The 13,646-nt window shown below is 37.2% G+C and overlaps 1 protein-coding gene across 1 annotated transcript in view; it reads left to right on the forward strand.

Annotated features, from left to right (window-relative positions):
• MYRFL (myelin regulatory factor like) overlaps nt 1-13,646 on the forward strand; it is a 121,689-nt gene that overhangs the window by 23,300 nt on the left and 84,743 nt on the right. Inside the window, exon 2 of the mRNA XM_068561076.1 lies at nt 10,207-10,297. Coding sequence (XP_068417177.1) covers nt 10,207-10,297 — 91 coding nt within the window. The remainder of the gene's footprint in view (nt 1-10,206; nt 10,298-13,646) is intronic.

Consider the following 13,646-nt stretch of genomic DNA (forward strand, 5'->3'; position numbering starts at 1 on the left):
AACTGTGCTAAGCACCTTATATGCATTATCTCATTTAATCCTCACAACTCCATGAGGAAAATGCTCTTATTATCCTTATTCTATAGATAAGGAAACTGAAGCACAGAGAGGGTAGGTAGTTTGCCCAAGGTTGCACAGCTGGGAAACATTTCGGCCAGAATTGACCTCAGGCCTGATTGTAGAACCAGGACCCTTAACTACTAAGGCACCCTTGTCTTTGTGTCTCTAGCACTTGGCACTGTGCCTGGTCCATAGCAGGTGCCCGTTGATTGTGTGTTGGGTGATTTAGTGAGGGAAGGCTAATGCTGGCAGTGTCCTTGACTAGTCTCTTTGCTCTAGTCTCACCCAGCTTCACTCCCAAGAGCAGGCAGAAAGGCCTTTCAGAAATATAAACCTGATAACGTCTGATGAAAAATTGCAACGTCTTCATAACCTGTAAGGCAAATTCCTTACCTTGATACCTATGAACCTTCATGATCAGGTTTCTGAGATACGCCAGTTTCTCCAGATACACCTTCCAGCATTCATAATCACATTTATCCATTCAAATGTTATTACTCATCTGAGAAATTCAATATTTATTGAATAACTACCACATTCCAGGCCTTGTTCTGAGTGTGTAGGATCTATATAAAAAGAGGCAATTTCTACCCTGGAGGGGCTTAAAGTTGAGTGGAGAAACAGACGCGCAACATGTAATTTCTACAGTGGCTGAAATAAAAGTACCCAGAGCTTGCAGTGGGGTCCATGAAGGGCGCTGTTCTGTCCGTGCCACGTTCTTCACCTGCCTCCCAGCTCTGGCCAGACCACACACTCATTTCCACGGGAGTCCTGCTGCTGACTCCATGAATTCATTGGCACATACTCTTTTCAGTTCCTGGAATGTTTTTTAAAATCACCTTCTGCTTATCCTTAAAAATTCCTCTCAAGTGTCACCTGCAGGAAGCCCTTGCCCCAGCCCGGCCAGCCTAACAGAAAGGCTCCTGCAGTAGGATGCCCACCGCCATCCCGGCACTTATCACCCTCTGCTGCTGCGGCCGATCTTCCTGTCCCTTTTGCTGGACTGTGAACTCGTCCCCGGTTTTATTCCTGGACACATGGTGAACTCTAAGTCAGTGCTGAATAAATGAGTGAAACAGTTAGTCTTTTTTTTTTTTTTTTAATTTATTTATTTATGGCTGTGTTGGGTCTTCGTTTCTGTGCGAGGGCTTTCTCTAGTTGTGGCAAGCGGGGGCCACTCACTGTCGCGGCCTCTCTTGTTGCGGAGCACAGGCTCCAGACGCGCAGGCTCAGTAGTTGTGGCTCACGGGCCTAGTTGCTCCGCAGCATGTGGGATCTTCCCAGACCAGGGCTCGAACCCGTGTCCCCTGCATTAATTAGCAGGCAGATTCTCAACCACTGCACCACCAGGGAAGCCCACAATTAGTCTTTTAATGATTGGAAATGTCTCTGGGAAAATGTTATCTTCACTAGCTAACTGAACGGGCTGTGGCTCTCACCACTGACATTAGATTTTAAATCCAGTTTTATTTTCAGTGGATTTTCAAGACAAAAGTAACCTTAGCAAATGGGTGTCTGGTTTCTCCTCCTCTCCTCCAACTTCTCCTCTGCTTCCCCCCTCCTCCTTCTTTGGAATAGCCATGAACATTTCTGCTCCAGTTCCTCATGAGCACTGGCACATCAGAGGGAAACTATCTTTATGTTTAACTTTAAAGGGCAATCAAGGGGGGAAGGGGGAGACACTCATTGTGGCTTTTTAGAATCTTTAAGAAACCTAGAGCTGCTGTAACAGACAAATTTTGTCATCTTGCCTGTCGTTTGAATACTCTGGGCAGTGCTGTTTTGGCACAAAGGGCAAAAGAGTAGATAAAGAAGGGAGGGGGGTGTCTGGGTTTGGGGAAGTGATGTGGGAAGGGAGTCCCTAGGGTGGAAACAAGAAGTGTCCTTACACAGGACTGGGGGGTGGTGGCTGGGCAGGTGTGTGGGAAGCAGAAAGGGAGGTCCTTGCTGGGCACACCCTATCCATACCTTTGGAACAGCCCTGTTTCCCCAAAGGCATGTGTATGTCTGTCAGCGGGTCTTGTGGATGCAACTTAGATTTGTCTGTGGCGTCCCTGGTGGATTGATCCTCATAACCACGTACTTTTTTCTTGTCTGCCTAAGGCCAAGGGTACAGGACAGGTGACCATTCTGCAGCTGTTGCGTGCCTGGAAGGGAAGGCAGAGAACTAGGGTGAAGAAGGGGGTTCCTTGTTTCCTAGAGCAGTTCTCTGGCACTCCCCGGAGGCCTGGGTAGCTTCTGCTTTTGTGAGCAAGACTGTGACAGCCCTTCCCAGCCACAGAGAGAAACGTAGAAAAGGGTGGAATTGAGGTCTGAAACTGAGCCTCCCTGACGGGATGGGATGCCCGAGGACACACTCTTTGCAGGTTTGGGTGTTATAAACCAGCGTTTAAGACATTTAGAGCAAAGTGATTATTTTTAAAAGCATGCGATTTATTTTAAGAGGCTTTTGAGAGTTGCCCTGTGTGTGCAGAGCCTCCTGAAAACCGTTTTATCTGACACTGTGGATTTATCTTGTTGAGGAATTTCCTAAGGGTCTGGAAAGCACAGCTGTGACTTTGGAGTCCTAGAGAAAGCCAGCTACTCCAGGACTCATCTCTCCTTGTTCATTAAGAGGTTTGCACAAGCCACACGGGCAGGTCCTGGATGCTGTGGACCACCTCTTATTTCTACCTGGGGATGGAAGTTGGAGAGGGTGGATGTGGACCATCTCTTATTTCTACCTGGGGATGGAGGTTGGAGAGGGTGGGTGATGTAAAGCAAGTGGCACAAAGGTCAGGTCTGAGAATCTTTGGGCCACTTCCTACTTGTATGTGGGGAACTGTGTGTATGTGTTTGTTGGGCTGGGGGTGGTGCTGTATAAAGCAGATGGGACACCAGCAGGGGCTTCAGTGGAAACTAAACAGATCTTTTCCTCCATCTGCTTCTCTTAGCAATTGGCTTGACCAAAGCCCAGTGAAGTAGTAGAGGCAAGTTGCTTTTCTCCAGTTGGCTGGCATTGTTGGGGAAGGAAGAGGAACACGGGGCGAGGGCGGGGGAGTAATGGGGCTGGGGGTGAGAACACCCTCAAGAATCAGGGTAGGTCTCGTTGGCTTCCCTGCAGGTCACTTACTAGCTGTGTAACCCTGGGCAAGCTAGTTAACCTGTGTAATCACTTTGCCTTCTCTGTACACTGGGAATAATATTAATGTCCACCCCCTAGGGCTGTCATGAGGATTGATGAGGTCGGGCAAAGTACTTCTCCTTTTGCTTGGTCCAGAGTAAGAACTCCAGACTCCCTCTGAAAGTCCCTGAACAACCGCGATAGTGTTCAAGTTGACCTCCCTTCTTCCGTTCTTTTTCCCTTATAGTCCTTTCCCGCAAAGCAACCAGAGTGACCTTTTATAAAAGCATATTAAAGCATATTATTTCACTTTCCAAAGGCTTCTCGTTGCTCTGGACACCTCCTCTCCCCCCGCATCCCGCCCCCCGCCCCGTGCTCCTGTGCTCTGGCCAGACTGGACTGATTTGTTTCTCAAACACGCAAGCACAGTCCAGCCCTGGGCTCTTGCGGTGCTGTTCCCTCTACCTGGCATGCTCTGCCCTTGATCTTTGCATGGCTGGCTCCTTCCTGAGAAAGGCCTCCACACTGAAAGGAGCTCCTTCCCCCACCGTCTATCATGCCACTCTGTTCTGTTTTCATCACCACCCGAAAAGATCCTGTTTATTTATTGTTTCTCATATGTCATGTAAGTCCTTCCCCACTGTTGCTACCTTTCCCTCCGTTAGAATCCAAGCCTCCTGAGGGGATCATGTTAATTTTTTTCATGGCTGTGTCCTCAGAACCTTGTATAGTGCTTGGCATACAGTAGGTGCTTAATAAAGAATGAATGAGGCTTGTCTTGCTCTTTCTCCCTTCAAAGGCTAGCTCAAGACAAAACTCCACTATGAGGTCATTTCTGACCATCTCAACTTTTAAAAATATCTTCCATCCATTTCCCTCTGAGTTCATGTCACTGAATGGAGTTGGCAATCTCTCTTCTCTTCCCTTTCCCTTCTCTTTTTCTCTCCCTCCCTTCCACCTGTCTCTGGCACCCATCAATTTTTACCATTTGGGAAGTGCTCAAGATTTTTAAAATTTTGTTTTAATGCCCTTGGATGAATTAGCAAGCCCAAAGATAAAGATGAAATGGCCCTCCTATACCTCCTATAACCAGTGCAGGGATCTAGTGCAAAGGTACCTTACCCATGGGAAGAATTCAAGGCTCTGGATTACATGAGGGATATGGGTGTGCAGGATAGACAGCTGAAGTATTGCATATTTAAATTATACCTGGAAAAAAAGTCCACAAAGTTTAATAAAGTTCTTATTAAATTATCGATAATCTATTTCAGATTTCATTACGATGAAAGAAAAAACTTTTGGCTTACCACTGTTGGCAAAAGCCAAAAAAACACCAGTTGTTTCAGATCCTATTCGATTTTATTTTCCTGGGCATTTTTACATTATTACACTTTAGAATCATTTTGTTATTTTAAGACATTTTTTATTGTGGATGTTTTAAACGTATAGATTAATTTAGGGGTGTTGACATATTGTGTAATAGCAAGGTAATGAAAATACGTATTTCTAATATTAACGGAAATAGTTCTAATTTTTTAACCATTGAACGTGATGCTGTTATTTAATGTAGGTTTTCTCTCACATATATGTATACGAGAGATATAGATATGTGTATATGTATGTGTATAAATATATATAATATATATGTGTATATGTATGTGTATAAATATATATAATCTTAAGCATATATGAGAGATATAGATATGTGTATATGTATGTGTATAAATATATATAATCTTAAGCATGTATTCATTGGAATCAATATTGAATGTTTAATGCCTTCTTGGCATCAGTTGAGAAGGTCAAATACTATTTTACCTTTGATATATGAATTCCAATATTGAATTATCTTTTTGTTTCTTTTTTTTTTTTTCATATCTTTTTGTTTCTTGATGAATTTTTCTCTTAATGGAAATGTTAAATTCTATTTGATGGCATTTTATTTAGTATTTTGGTATATTATTCACAAATGATATTAGTCCGTAGTTTTCTTTATGCATCTCATCTCTGTCAGCTTTTGGCATCAGTTTTATGCTGGCTTCATAAAAAAATTTGGGTACTTTTCTTTTTTGTCTATGTTCCAGAATTGTGAAAATGGCAGAGGAATTATCATCTTGTTAAAGTTTGAGAAGCATGACCCATGATGCCATTGGTACTTTTATCTGTTATGCAAGGGTAGGGGGATGGTCATGAGTGGAAATTTTCTCTATTTACTCCAGGGTTTGTCAGTTTAGACTTTTTCTATATTTTTTGTTTATTTTAGCAATTTGATTTCCTACTTATTTTAGAAAATCATTTTATTCAAAATTGTGCAAAATTGTGCAAAATAATTTTCTGAAGTGTATAATAGGGATTTATAAAAAAAAAGATAACTCATTCTAAATTCTACCATCTAACTAGTGTCAACTGTGGTGGAATATTATTTCATCATCTTTCTATGAATAGCTACAGATAGAAGGATGGATAATTAGATAGATAGTAGAAATAACTTTGTAAGAAATGGATCTTAGCTTACATGCACTATTTAAAGAAAATATTAAATATAATATAAAATATTAATTTTAGTTGAATTTAATAGGATAAAAAGAAGGGAAACTGAAGGAATTACAGAACTTAAATAATTATTTCTTTACTGTTAGAGATATCAGTTCTAAAGGAGTCTTCCAAGATTAAGAAAGGGGATTTAAAAGTTACTACAAAGTTGGAATAGTTATTTTTTTACTAAATGGTTCAGGTTTAGGGTAATGAAGATGAACTCTGAGGTATGAATAATAATACCACATGTCTTCCCATTTTCCCTCTCCCTACCTTCTAATTTTTGTTGCTGATATTTTTTCCTTTTTAAGGGTTTATTACTTTTACATTTTGATCTGCAACCATAATTCCGTCAGATATTCAGTTTAAATCCTATATTTATATGAATTCACTGTTCATCATAGTTTTTCCTCTTTGATTTCTATATTTCTGAGTTCTTTCTTTTGATTCATTTTTTGCTTGGCTGAATTTCACTGTCAAGGAGTTATTTTCAAGAGGAAGTCATGGGGGCTTTATACCCTGAACTTTTAAATTTTGGAATTGTCTGTTGCCTTTACGTTTGAAAACAAATTGGGTGGGTATAAGATTTTGCAAGCCACCTTCTCTTGAAACGCTGTAGAATTTATTAAATGGCTGCAGAGTATTGATATTTCATTGAATGAATGTCAATTAATGGTCATTTATTCTCAAAGACGCAGATGTAGAGAATGGACTTGAGGACACGGGGAGGGGGAAGGGTAAGCTGGGACGACGTGGGAGAGTGGCACTGACATATATACACTACCAAATGTAAAATAGATAGCTAGTGGGAAGCAGCTGCATAGCACAGGGAGATCAGCTCGGTGCTTTGTGTCCCCATAGAAGGGTGGGATAGGGAGGGTGGGAGGGAGACGCAAGAGGGAGGGGATATGGGGATATATATATATATATATATACATATAGCTGATTCACTTTGTTATACAGCAGAAACTAACACACCATTGTAAAGCAGTTATACTCCAATAAAGATGTTAAAAAAAAGGGTCATTTATTCTCAATTTTCTGTTATTATATTAAGTGTATTATCGTAAGTGTATTAAATGGAATTTCTGGATCAAAGTATATATGCACATTCATTTTTTTTTGGAAACATATGCTAAACACTTTTCAGACAGATTATTTAATGTATACTCCTATCAGCAGTGCATAAGAGGGTTATCTTATTTCCATCAGCATTAACAGTGGATTTTATTAATTCCTTGAATATATGCCAATTTGGTAGGCAAAAAGAAAATTTTCTCATATTTTAAATTCTGTTTCTTAGTAATGTTTAACATGTTTTGTGCATTTATTAACCAATTTGATTTTTTATTTTATGAACTGCCTTTTAAAGCCCTTTACTATTTGCTATAGGGGTGTAGCTGTTACCTTATTGATTTGAAAGAACATTTTGGATATTATGGATATTTACTCTTTTTCATGTATATTGAAAATATTCCTCAGTTTGTCTTTAACTTTTTTCATGGATTAAAATGCTTATGATCACCAATGGATACTAAAACTATTAGATAAAAATTTAATGAGGAACAAAATATTTGCACAATCTCAAAGTATCTTGCCACAAATTACAAAAAGAATAGTAGTAACTTTAGAGTGGAGAAAGTTGGCAGATAGTACCTTAACCAAGGGATGAAAATTAACATCAATAATGAGACACTATGATCCTCCTGATATAAGGCACTAAGAGAGACATAATATCACTTGTGTAATATTCTTGCCAAACATACAAAACTTGCATTTAACCTTGAGAAAATATGAGGCAAACAAGAATTGAGGGACGTTCTGTAAAACAGTTAGCCTACACACTTCAAAAAAAATCTAAAGAGGCATGACAACTACATGTATTATGTTATGCTGGATTAAATTCTGGACCAGAAAAAAAATGCTATAAATGACATTATTGAGACAATTGGCAAAATTTGAATATGGAATGTAGATTGTACAATAAAACTGTGTCAATGTTAAGTTTTCAGATTTTGATAATTTAATTGTGGTTGTGAAGATAATGTTTCTGTACCTAGGAATATATACTGAAGTATTCACGGGTAAAGGCACTTGTTCTCAAATGGTTCAGAATGGTATGTATAGGTGGGTGTGTATCTATGTGTTTTGTGTGTGTGTGTGTGTGTGTGTGTGAGAGAGAGAGAGAGAAAGAGAAAGAGAGACAGAGAGACAAGACAGAGACAGAGAGAATTATGCAAATGTAGCACAATGTTAATAATGATGAATATGAGTGAAGGGTATATGTGACTTCCTTTGTATTCTTGTAGCTTCTCTTTAGGATAGAAATTATTTCAAAGTAAAATGTGAAAAATTCTTCTCCCCTCAAAAAAAGGATAAAGTAAAATTTTATCAATCTTTTTTTAAAAATAGTTTTTGGCTTTCATGCCATGCTTGGGAAAACCTTCTTTATGTCAAGATCATAAGAATAGTCACTGATGTTTTCTTTCTATGGTTTTGTTTATTTATGTTGAAATCTTTGATCTATCTGCAGTTTTGGTGTGGAAGCAGGAAAATGATCCAGGTTTTTTTTCTCCCAAATATATAATCAATTTTCCCCACAACATTTATTGAATAATGAATCTTTCCTCACTAGTGTCAAAGGATATGCTTATCATGCATCTATCGTGTGTGTGTGTGTGTGTGTATATATATATAATATATATATATAAAATATTTATATAAGTATAAAATATATATATTCCATATATATGTAATATTTCTTGATATATCCTGGACTTGTTTGTGTTCCTTTGATGTGTTCACTTGTGTGTTTCTCAGTACTTATTTACCCCCTTCCTCCCTAATTTTTCTGGTCATCTTTATATATTTATTTTTCCAGATGAACTTCAGAACATTTTCCTTGAGGATTATTTGATTTCAGACAACATACAAACCAATTCAAAAGGGTTTATTGGATGTATACAGGACTTTGTCATGTAATTAGAGTAGAAGGGGAACAACCAGCCTTATTAAGGGTAAAAAATCATGAAGGACCTGGGTAAAGGACCTGGCAGAAATATTTAGACTATCACTCCAGTCCTCTGCCGTAGCTATTAAGTGACTTAATCTCAATCACCAGCTTTAAAGTCTATTGGTTTAAATTTTGGGAGAAATAACTGAAGTGGTCACTGGCCAACCAATGGATTTTTTCTTTCTGATTCAGGTGGCTGTAAGGGTTGCAGGAGACTGTTTTTATAAGGGGAAAGTTCTCAGAAAATGACTGTGTATTTGGTAGACATCATAAATAATGTCTAGTAAAAACTTCAATATTGAATCTTTCAGTCTAAGAACAATGAAGTTCTTTCCATTTATTGAAATCTCTTCTTATGACCCTTCATAGAGTTTATTAGCTTTTTTAAAAAATATGTTGTCCCTAAATATATATTTAGATATTTTAGGCTTTTTGTTATTTTGAATGGAATCTTCTCTTTTTTTCATTATATTTATCTGAATTTTTGACTGGTTATTTTTTGTATATACGAAAATAATTAGTTTTTATATTTAACTTTAACCATTTACTTTATTGACTTTTCTGATCATTTCTAATCGTCAGTTGTTTCTCTTGAATTTTCTAGGTATAGAGTCATGTTATCTGCAAAGAAAGATTGTTTTGTCTTCTTTATAACATATTTTTATATTTTATATTCTTTTTTTTGTTATATATATATTTATTTATTTATTTGGCTGCGCCAGGTCTTAGTTGCAGCATGCAGGATCTTTAGTTGCAGCATGTGAACTCTTAGTTGCTGCATGTGGGATCCAGTTCCATGACCAGGGATCGAACCTGGGCCCCCTGCACTGGGAGTGCAGAGTCTTAGCCACTGGACCACCAGGGAAGTCCCTATATTTTATATTCTTTAAAAATTCTAGTTTCTTTGTTATGGTCAGAAAGAAACCAATAGGCTTATTTTCATTTTGTAAATCAAGAAAAAGGACAGAACTATTGTGTTGCATTTTGGGAAGTCTAACAAAAATGTGAAGCAAGATATTGAACTTCTTGTTGAGCTTAACTGGAAGTAATCTATCAGACCAACAGGCAATCATCAGTCTATCCATTCATCCAGCCAGCCAGCCAGCCAGCCAGCCAGCCAGCTAGCCAATAAATGTTAATTGCTGCCTTTTTCATAACATAGATCCTTGTGGATACAATAAAAAAGACACAGTCCTTGCCCTTAAAGACTTTAGATAGAGGAACAAACACCAAAGCAAGCAATTATAATAGTGTATAAGGCAAAGTACATGATGTTAATGAATGCACATTAAAAAGCACCTAAGCCAGCCTTGGACAGTCAGGGAAGGCTGCTCGAGGAGGGTAACATCTAAAAAGATTTCTGAAGGAAATATTTGAATGGAAGAAAGACCACACTCTCAATAAATGCGTTATGCCATTTAGTTGCTTTGAAATTTTAGCGGTTAGCCATTCTGAAAAATTCATGAATCTCAAGATTTTCAATTTGCCTTTGCAGCTCAAGGGGCCAGTGGCACTCTGGGGAACCCAACCCTGGATACAAGTCTGCTGGAGGAGTTCTTGGGCAATGATTTTGATTTGGCGGCCTTGTAAGTAATGAGAGCGCTGCTCTCCATTTGGTCGTATTTTTTTTTTATGTTTGACTTTTTTTTTAATATAAATTTATTTATTTATTTATTATTTATGTTTGGCTGCGTTGGGTCTTCGCTGCTGCATGCAGGCTTTCTGTAGTTGCAGCAAGTGGGGGCTACTCTTCGTTGTGGTGTGGTGGCTTCTTTTGTTGCGGAGCACGGTCTCTAGGCACATGGGCTTCAGTAGTTGTGGCTCGTGGGCTCTAGAGCTCAGGCTCAGTAGTTGTGGCCCATGGGCTTAGTTGCTGCGTGGCATGTGGGATCTTCCCAGACCAGGGATCGAACCCGTGTTCCCTGCATTGGCAGGCAGATTCTTAACCACTGCACCACCAGGGAAGTCCCTCCATTTGGTGTTTTTAAAATTATGAAATAATTAAATGAACTGGGAAGTGTTTCCTTCTTTTTTCTTTTCCAGAAGAGCTTGAGTAGAGTTGGTCTTATTTCTTTTATAAATCTTTGGCAGATTTCACCAGTGAAGCCAGCTAGGCCTGGAGTTTTTTGTTTGTTTGTTTTTGTTTTTGTTTTATTTAGTTTTAATCTGAAGGCCCTCACCTTCCAATTCAATATCATTAATAGATATGGGGCTATTCAGGTTATCAATTAGTAGTTATCAACTTACACAGTTTATATCTTTCAGTGAATTTGTATATTTCATCTAAGTTTTGAATTTACTGGCATAAAGTTGTTCATCATATTTCCTTTTTATACTTTTAATGTCTGTAGAATCTATAGTGAACAACAAGTGTTGTTCTTGATGTCAGTAATTCATGTCTTTTTTTTTCTTGATCAATCTAGCAAGAGGTTTATCAGTTTTCCTAACCTTTTAAAGAACCAGCTTTTGGTTAAATTTATATTCTTAATTGTTTTTCTGTTTTCCATGTCATTGATTTCTGCTCTTATTTTCTAATATTAATAAAGCCATACCAGCTTTCTTTTAAAAAGCTTACATGCAATAAAATTCCATTTTTGTCTTGTGTATGGTTTTGTGAGTTTTGACAAATTCATAGAGTTGTACAACTACTGCCATGATTACCACACACAACAGTTCCCTCACCTGAAACGTTCCCCCTACATTTCCACTTTGTGGTTAAACCCAACACACACCCCTAACCTCTGGTGACCACTGATCTTTTCTCTGTCCTTATAGTTTTGCTTTTTCCGGAATGTCACATAAATGAAGCCATACATATGGTATATATAATTATGAGTCCAGTTTCTCTCACTAAGCATAACGTCTTTGCTCATTCTTTTTTATTGCTGAGAAAAACTCTGTTGGATTGTTGTAACAGACTTTGTTTATCCAGTCACTCCTTCAGGGACCTTTTGATTATTTCCAGTTTTTGGCAATTATGAATAATTTCTATAAATATTCATTCACAGGTGTTTGTGTGATCAAGAGTTTTAATTTCTCTAGGGTAATACCTTGGATAGTCTGCTGGGTCATGTTGTCAGTGGAAGCTTAACTTTATAAAAATTGCCAAATTTTCTTGAGTGGCCATACCATTTTACATTACCACTAGCTATATATTCTAATAGGCTTATAGTGGTATCTCATTTTGTTTTAATTTGCATTTTCCTATCAACGAATGATGTTGAGCCTTATTTCATGTGGTTGTTTGCCATTCATATGTTTTCTTTGGTGAAGTCTTTTTTCAAATTTTTTGCCCATTTTAAAAAATTAAAGTTTTCTTATTTTTGAGTTTAGAAAATTCTTTAAATATTCTGGATATAAGAACTTTATTGGATATGTGATTTATGAATACTTTCTCCAAGTCTATAACTTATGTTTTCATTCTCTTAACAATGTCTTTCCCAGAGCAGAAGTTTTAAATTTTGATGATGTCCAATAGATCAAATTTTTCTTATGTGGTTTGTTCTTTATTTCTAAGAAATATAGATATTGCCTAATTTAAGTTCCTAAGGATTTTCTCCTGTTTCTGTCTAAAAGTTTAGTTTTACATTTAGGTCTATGATCCATTTTGAGTTAAGTTCCATATAAGTTTTGAGATATACGTTGAGATTAATTTCTTTGTGTATAGATGTCCAGTTACTTTCAGAATTCCTTGCTGGATAACCTTTCTCTATTGAATTGTCTTTACACTGTTGTAAAAAATCAGATGACCATATTTGTGTGGATCTATATCTAAACTCTTTATTCTGTTCCACTGATCTATATATCTGTTATTTTGTCAGTACCACGTTACCTTGACTACTGTACTTTTATCATGTCTTAAAACCATATAGTGTAAGTTCTCCAAATTTGTCTTCTTTTGTAAAATTGTTTTGGTTATTCTAATTCCTTTGACTTCTCACATAAATATTAAAATCAGCTTGTTTATATCTATACAGTGCTGCTGGGGTATAGATTAGGATTGTATTAAGTATAGAGATCCATTTGGGGAAAATCGACATCTTCACAAAATTGAGTCTTCCAATCCATGAACATAGTATACCTCTCCATTTATTTAGGCCTTGTTTGCTTTTTTTCATCAGCATTTTACAATTTTAGCATACAAATCTTGTATATATTTTGTTTAGATCTACACCTAAATGTTTCATGTTTTTCTTTGAGTTATTGTAAGTAATAGTGGTTTTTAAATTTTTTTCAAATTTAGTTCCCAATTATTCATTGCCAATATACAGAACTATTATTGGTTTTTATATTTTGGGCTTAGGTCCTACAATCTTTTTTTAAATAATTTTTAAATTAAAAAAAAATTTTTTTTTATTTGGTCTGGCCACATGGCTTGAGGGATTTTAGTTCCCCGACCAGGGATCAAACCCAGGCCCCGGCAGTGAAAGTGCCGAGTCCTAACCACTGGGTTGCCTGGGAATTCCCGGGCCCTGAAATCTTAATGAAGCCATTTACTAGTTTAAGAGCTTTTTGTAGATTTCCTGGCTTTTTATATCTTGACAATCATGTCTTCTGCAAATTGGAACAGTTGTATGTCTTTCTTTCAAAACTGTATGCCTTTGAATATTTTTTCTTGCCTTATTGAACTGGGTAGGACTTTGGCTATGATGCTGAATAGGGAAATAGAGAGATCAGACATCCTTGTCTTGTCCCTGATCTTAGAGGGCAATCACTCAATTTTTTATTATTATGTATGATTTAGCTGTAAGATTTTTTTGTAATGCCCTTTATTAGGTCAAGGAGATTCTCTTCTACTCCTAGTTTGCTGAGAATTATTTTATCATGAATGGCTCTTGAATTTTGTCAAATGTTACTTCTGTATTTATTAATATGATCATATGTTTGTTTCCCCTGTTATTATGGTGGATTACTTTGCTAATTTTTTTTAAAATT

The sequence above is a fragment of the Eschrichtius robustus genome, chromosome 13 (genome assembly GCF_028021215.1).
Source record: "Eschrichtius robustus isolate mEscRob2 chromosome 13, mEscRob2.pri, whole genome shotgun sequence".
Lineage (NCBI taxonomy): Eukaryota > Metazoa > Chordata > Mammalia > Artiodactyla > Eschrichtiidae > Eschrichtius > Eschrichtius robustus.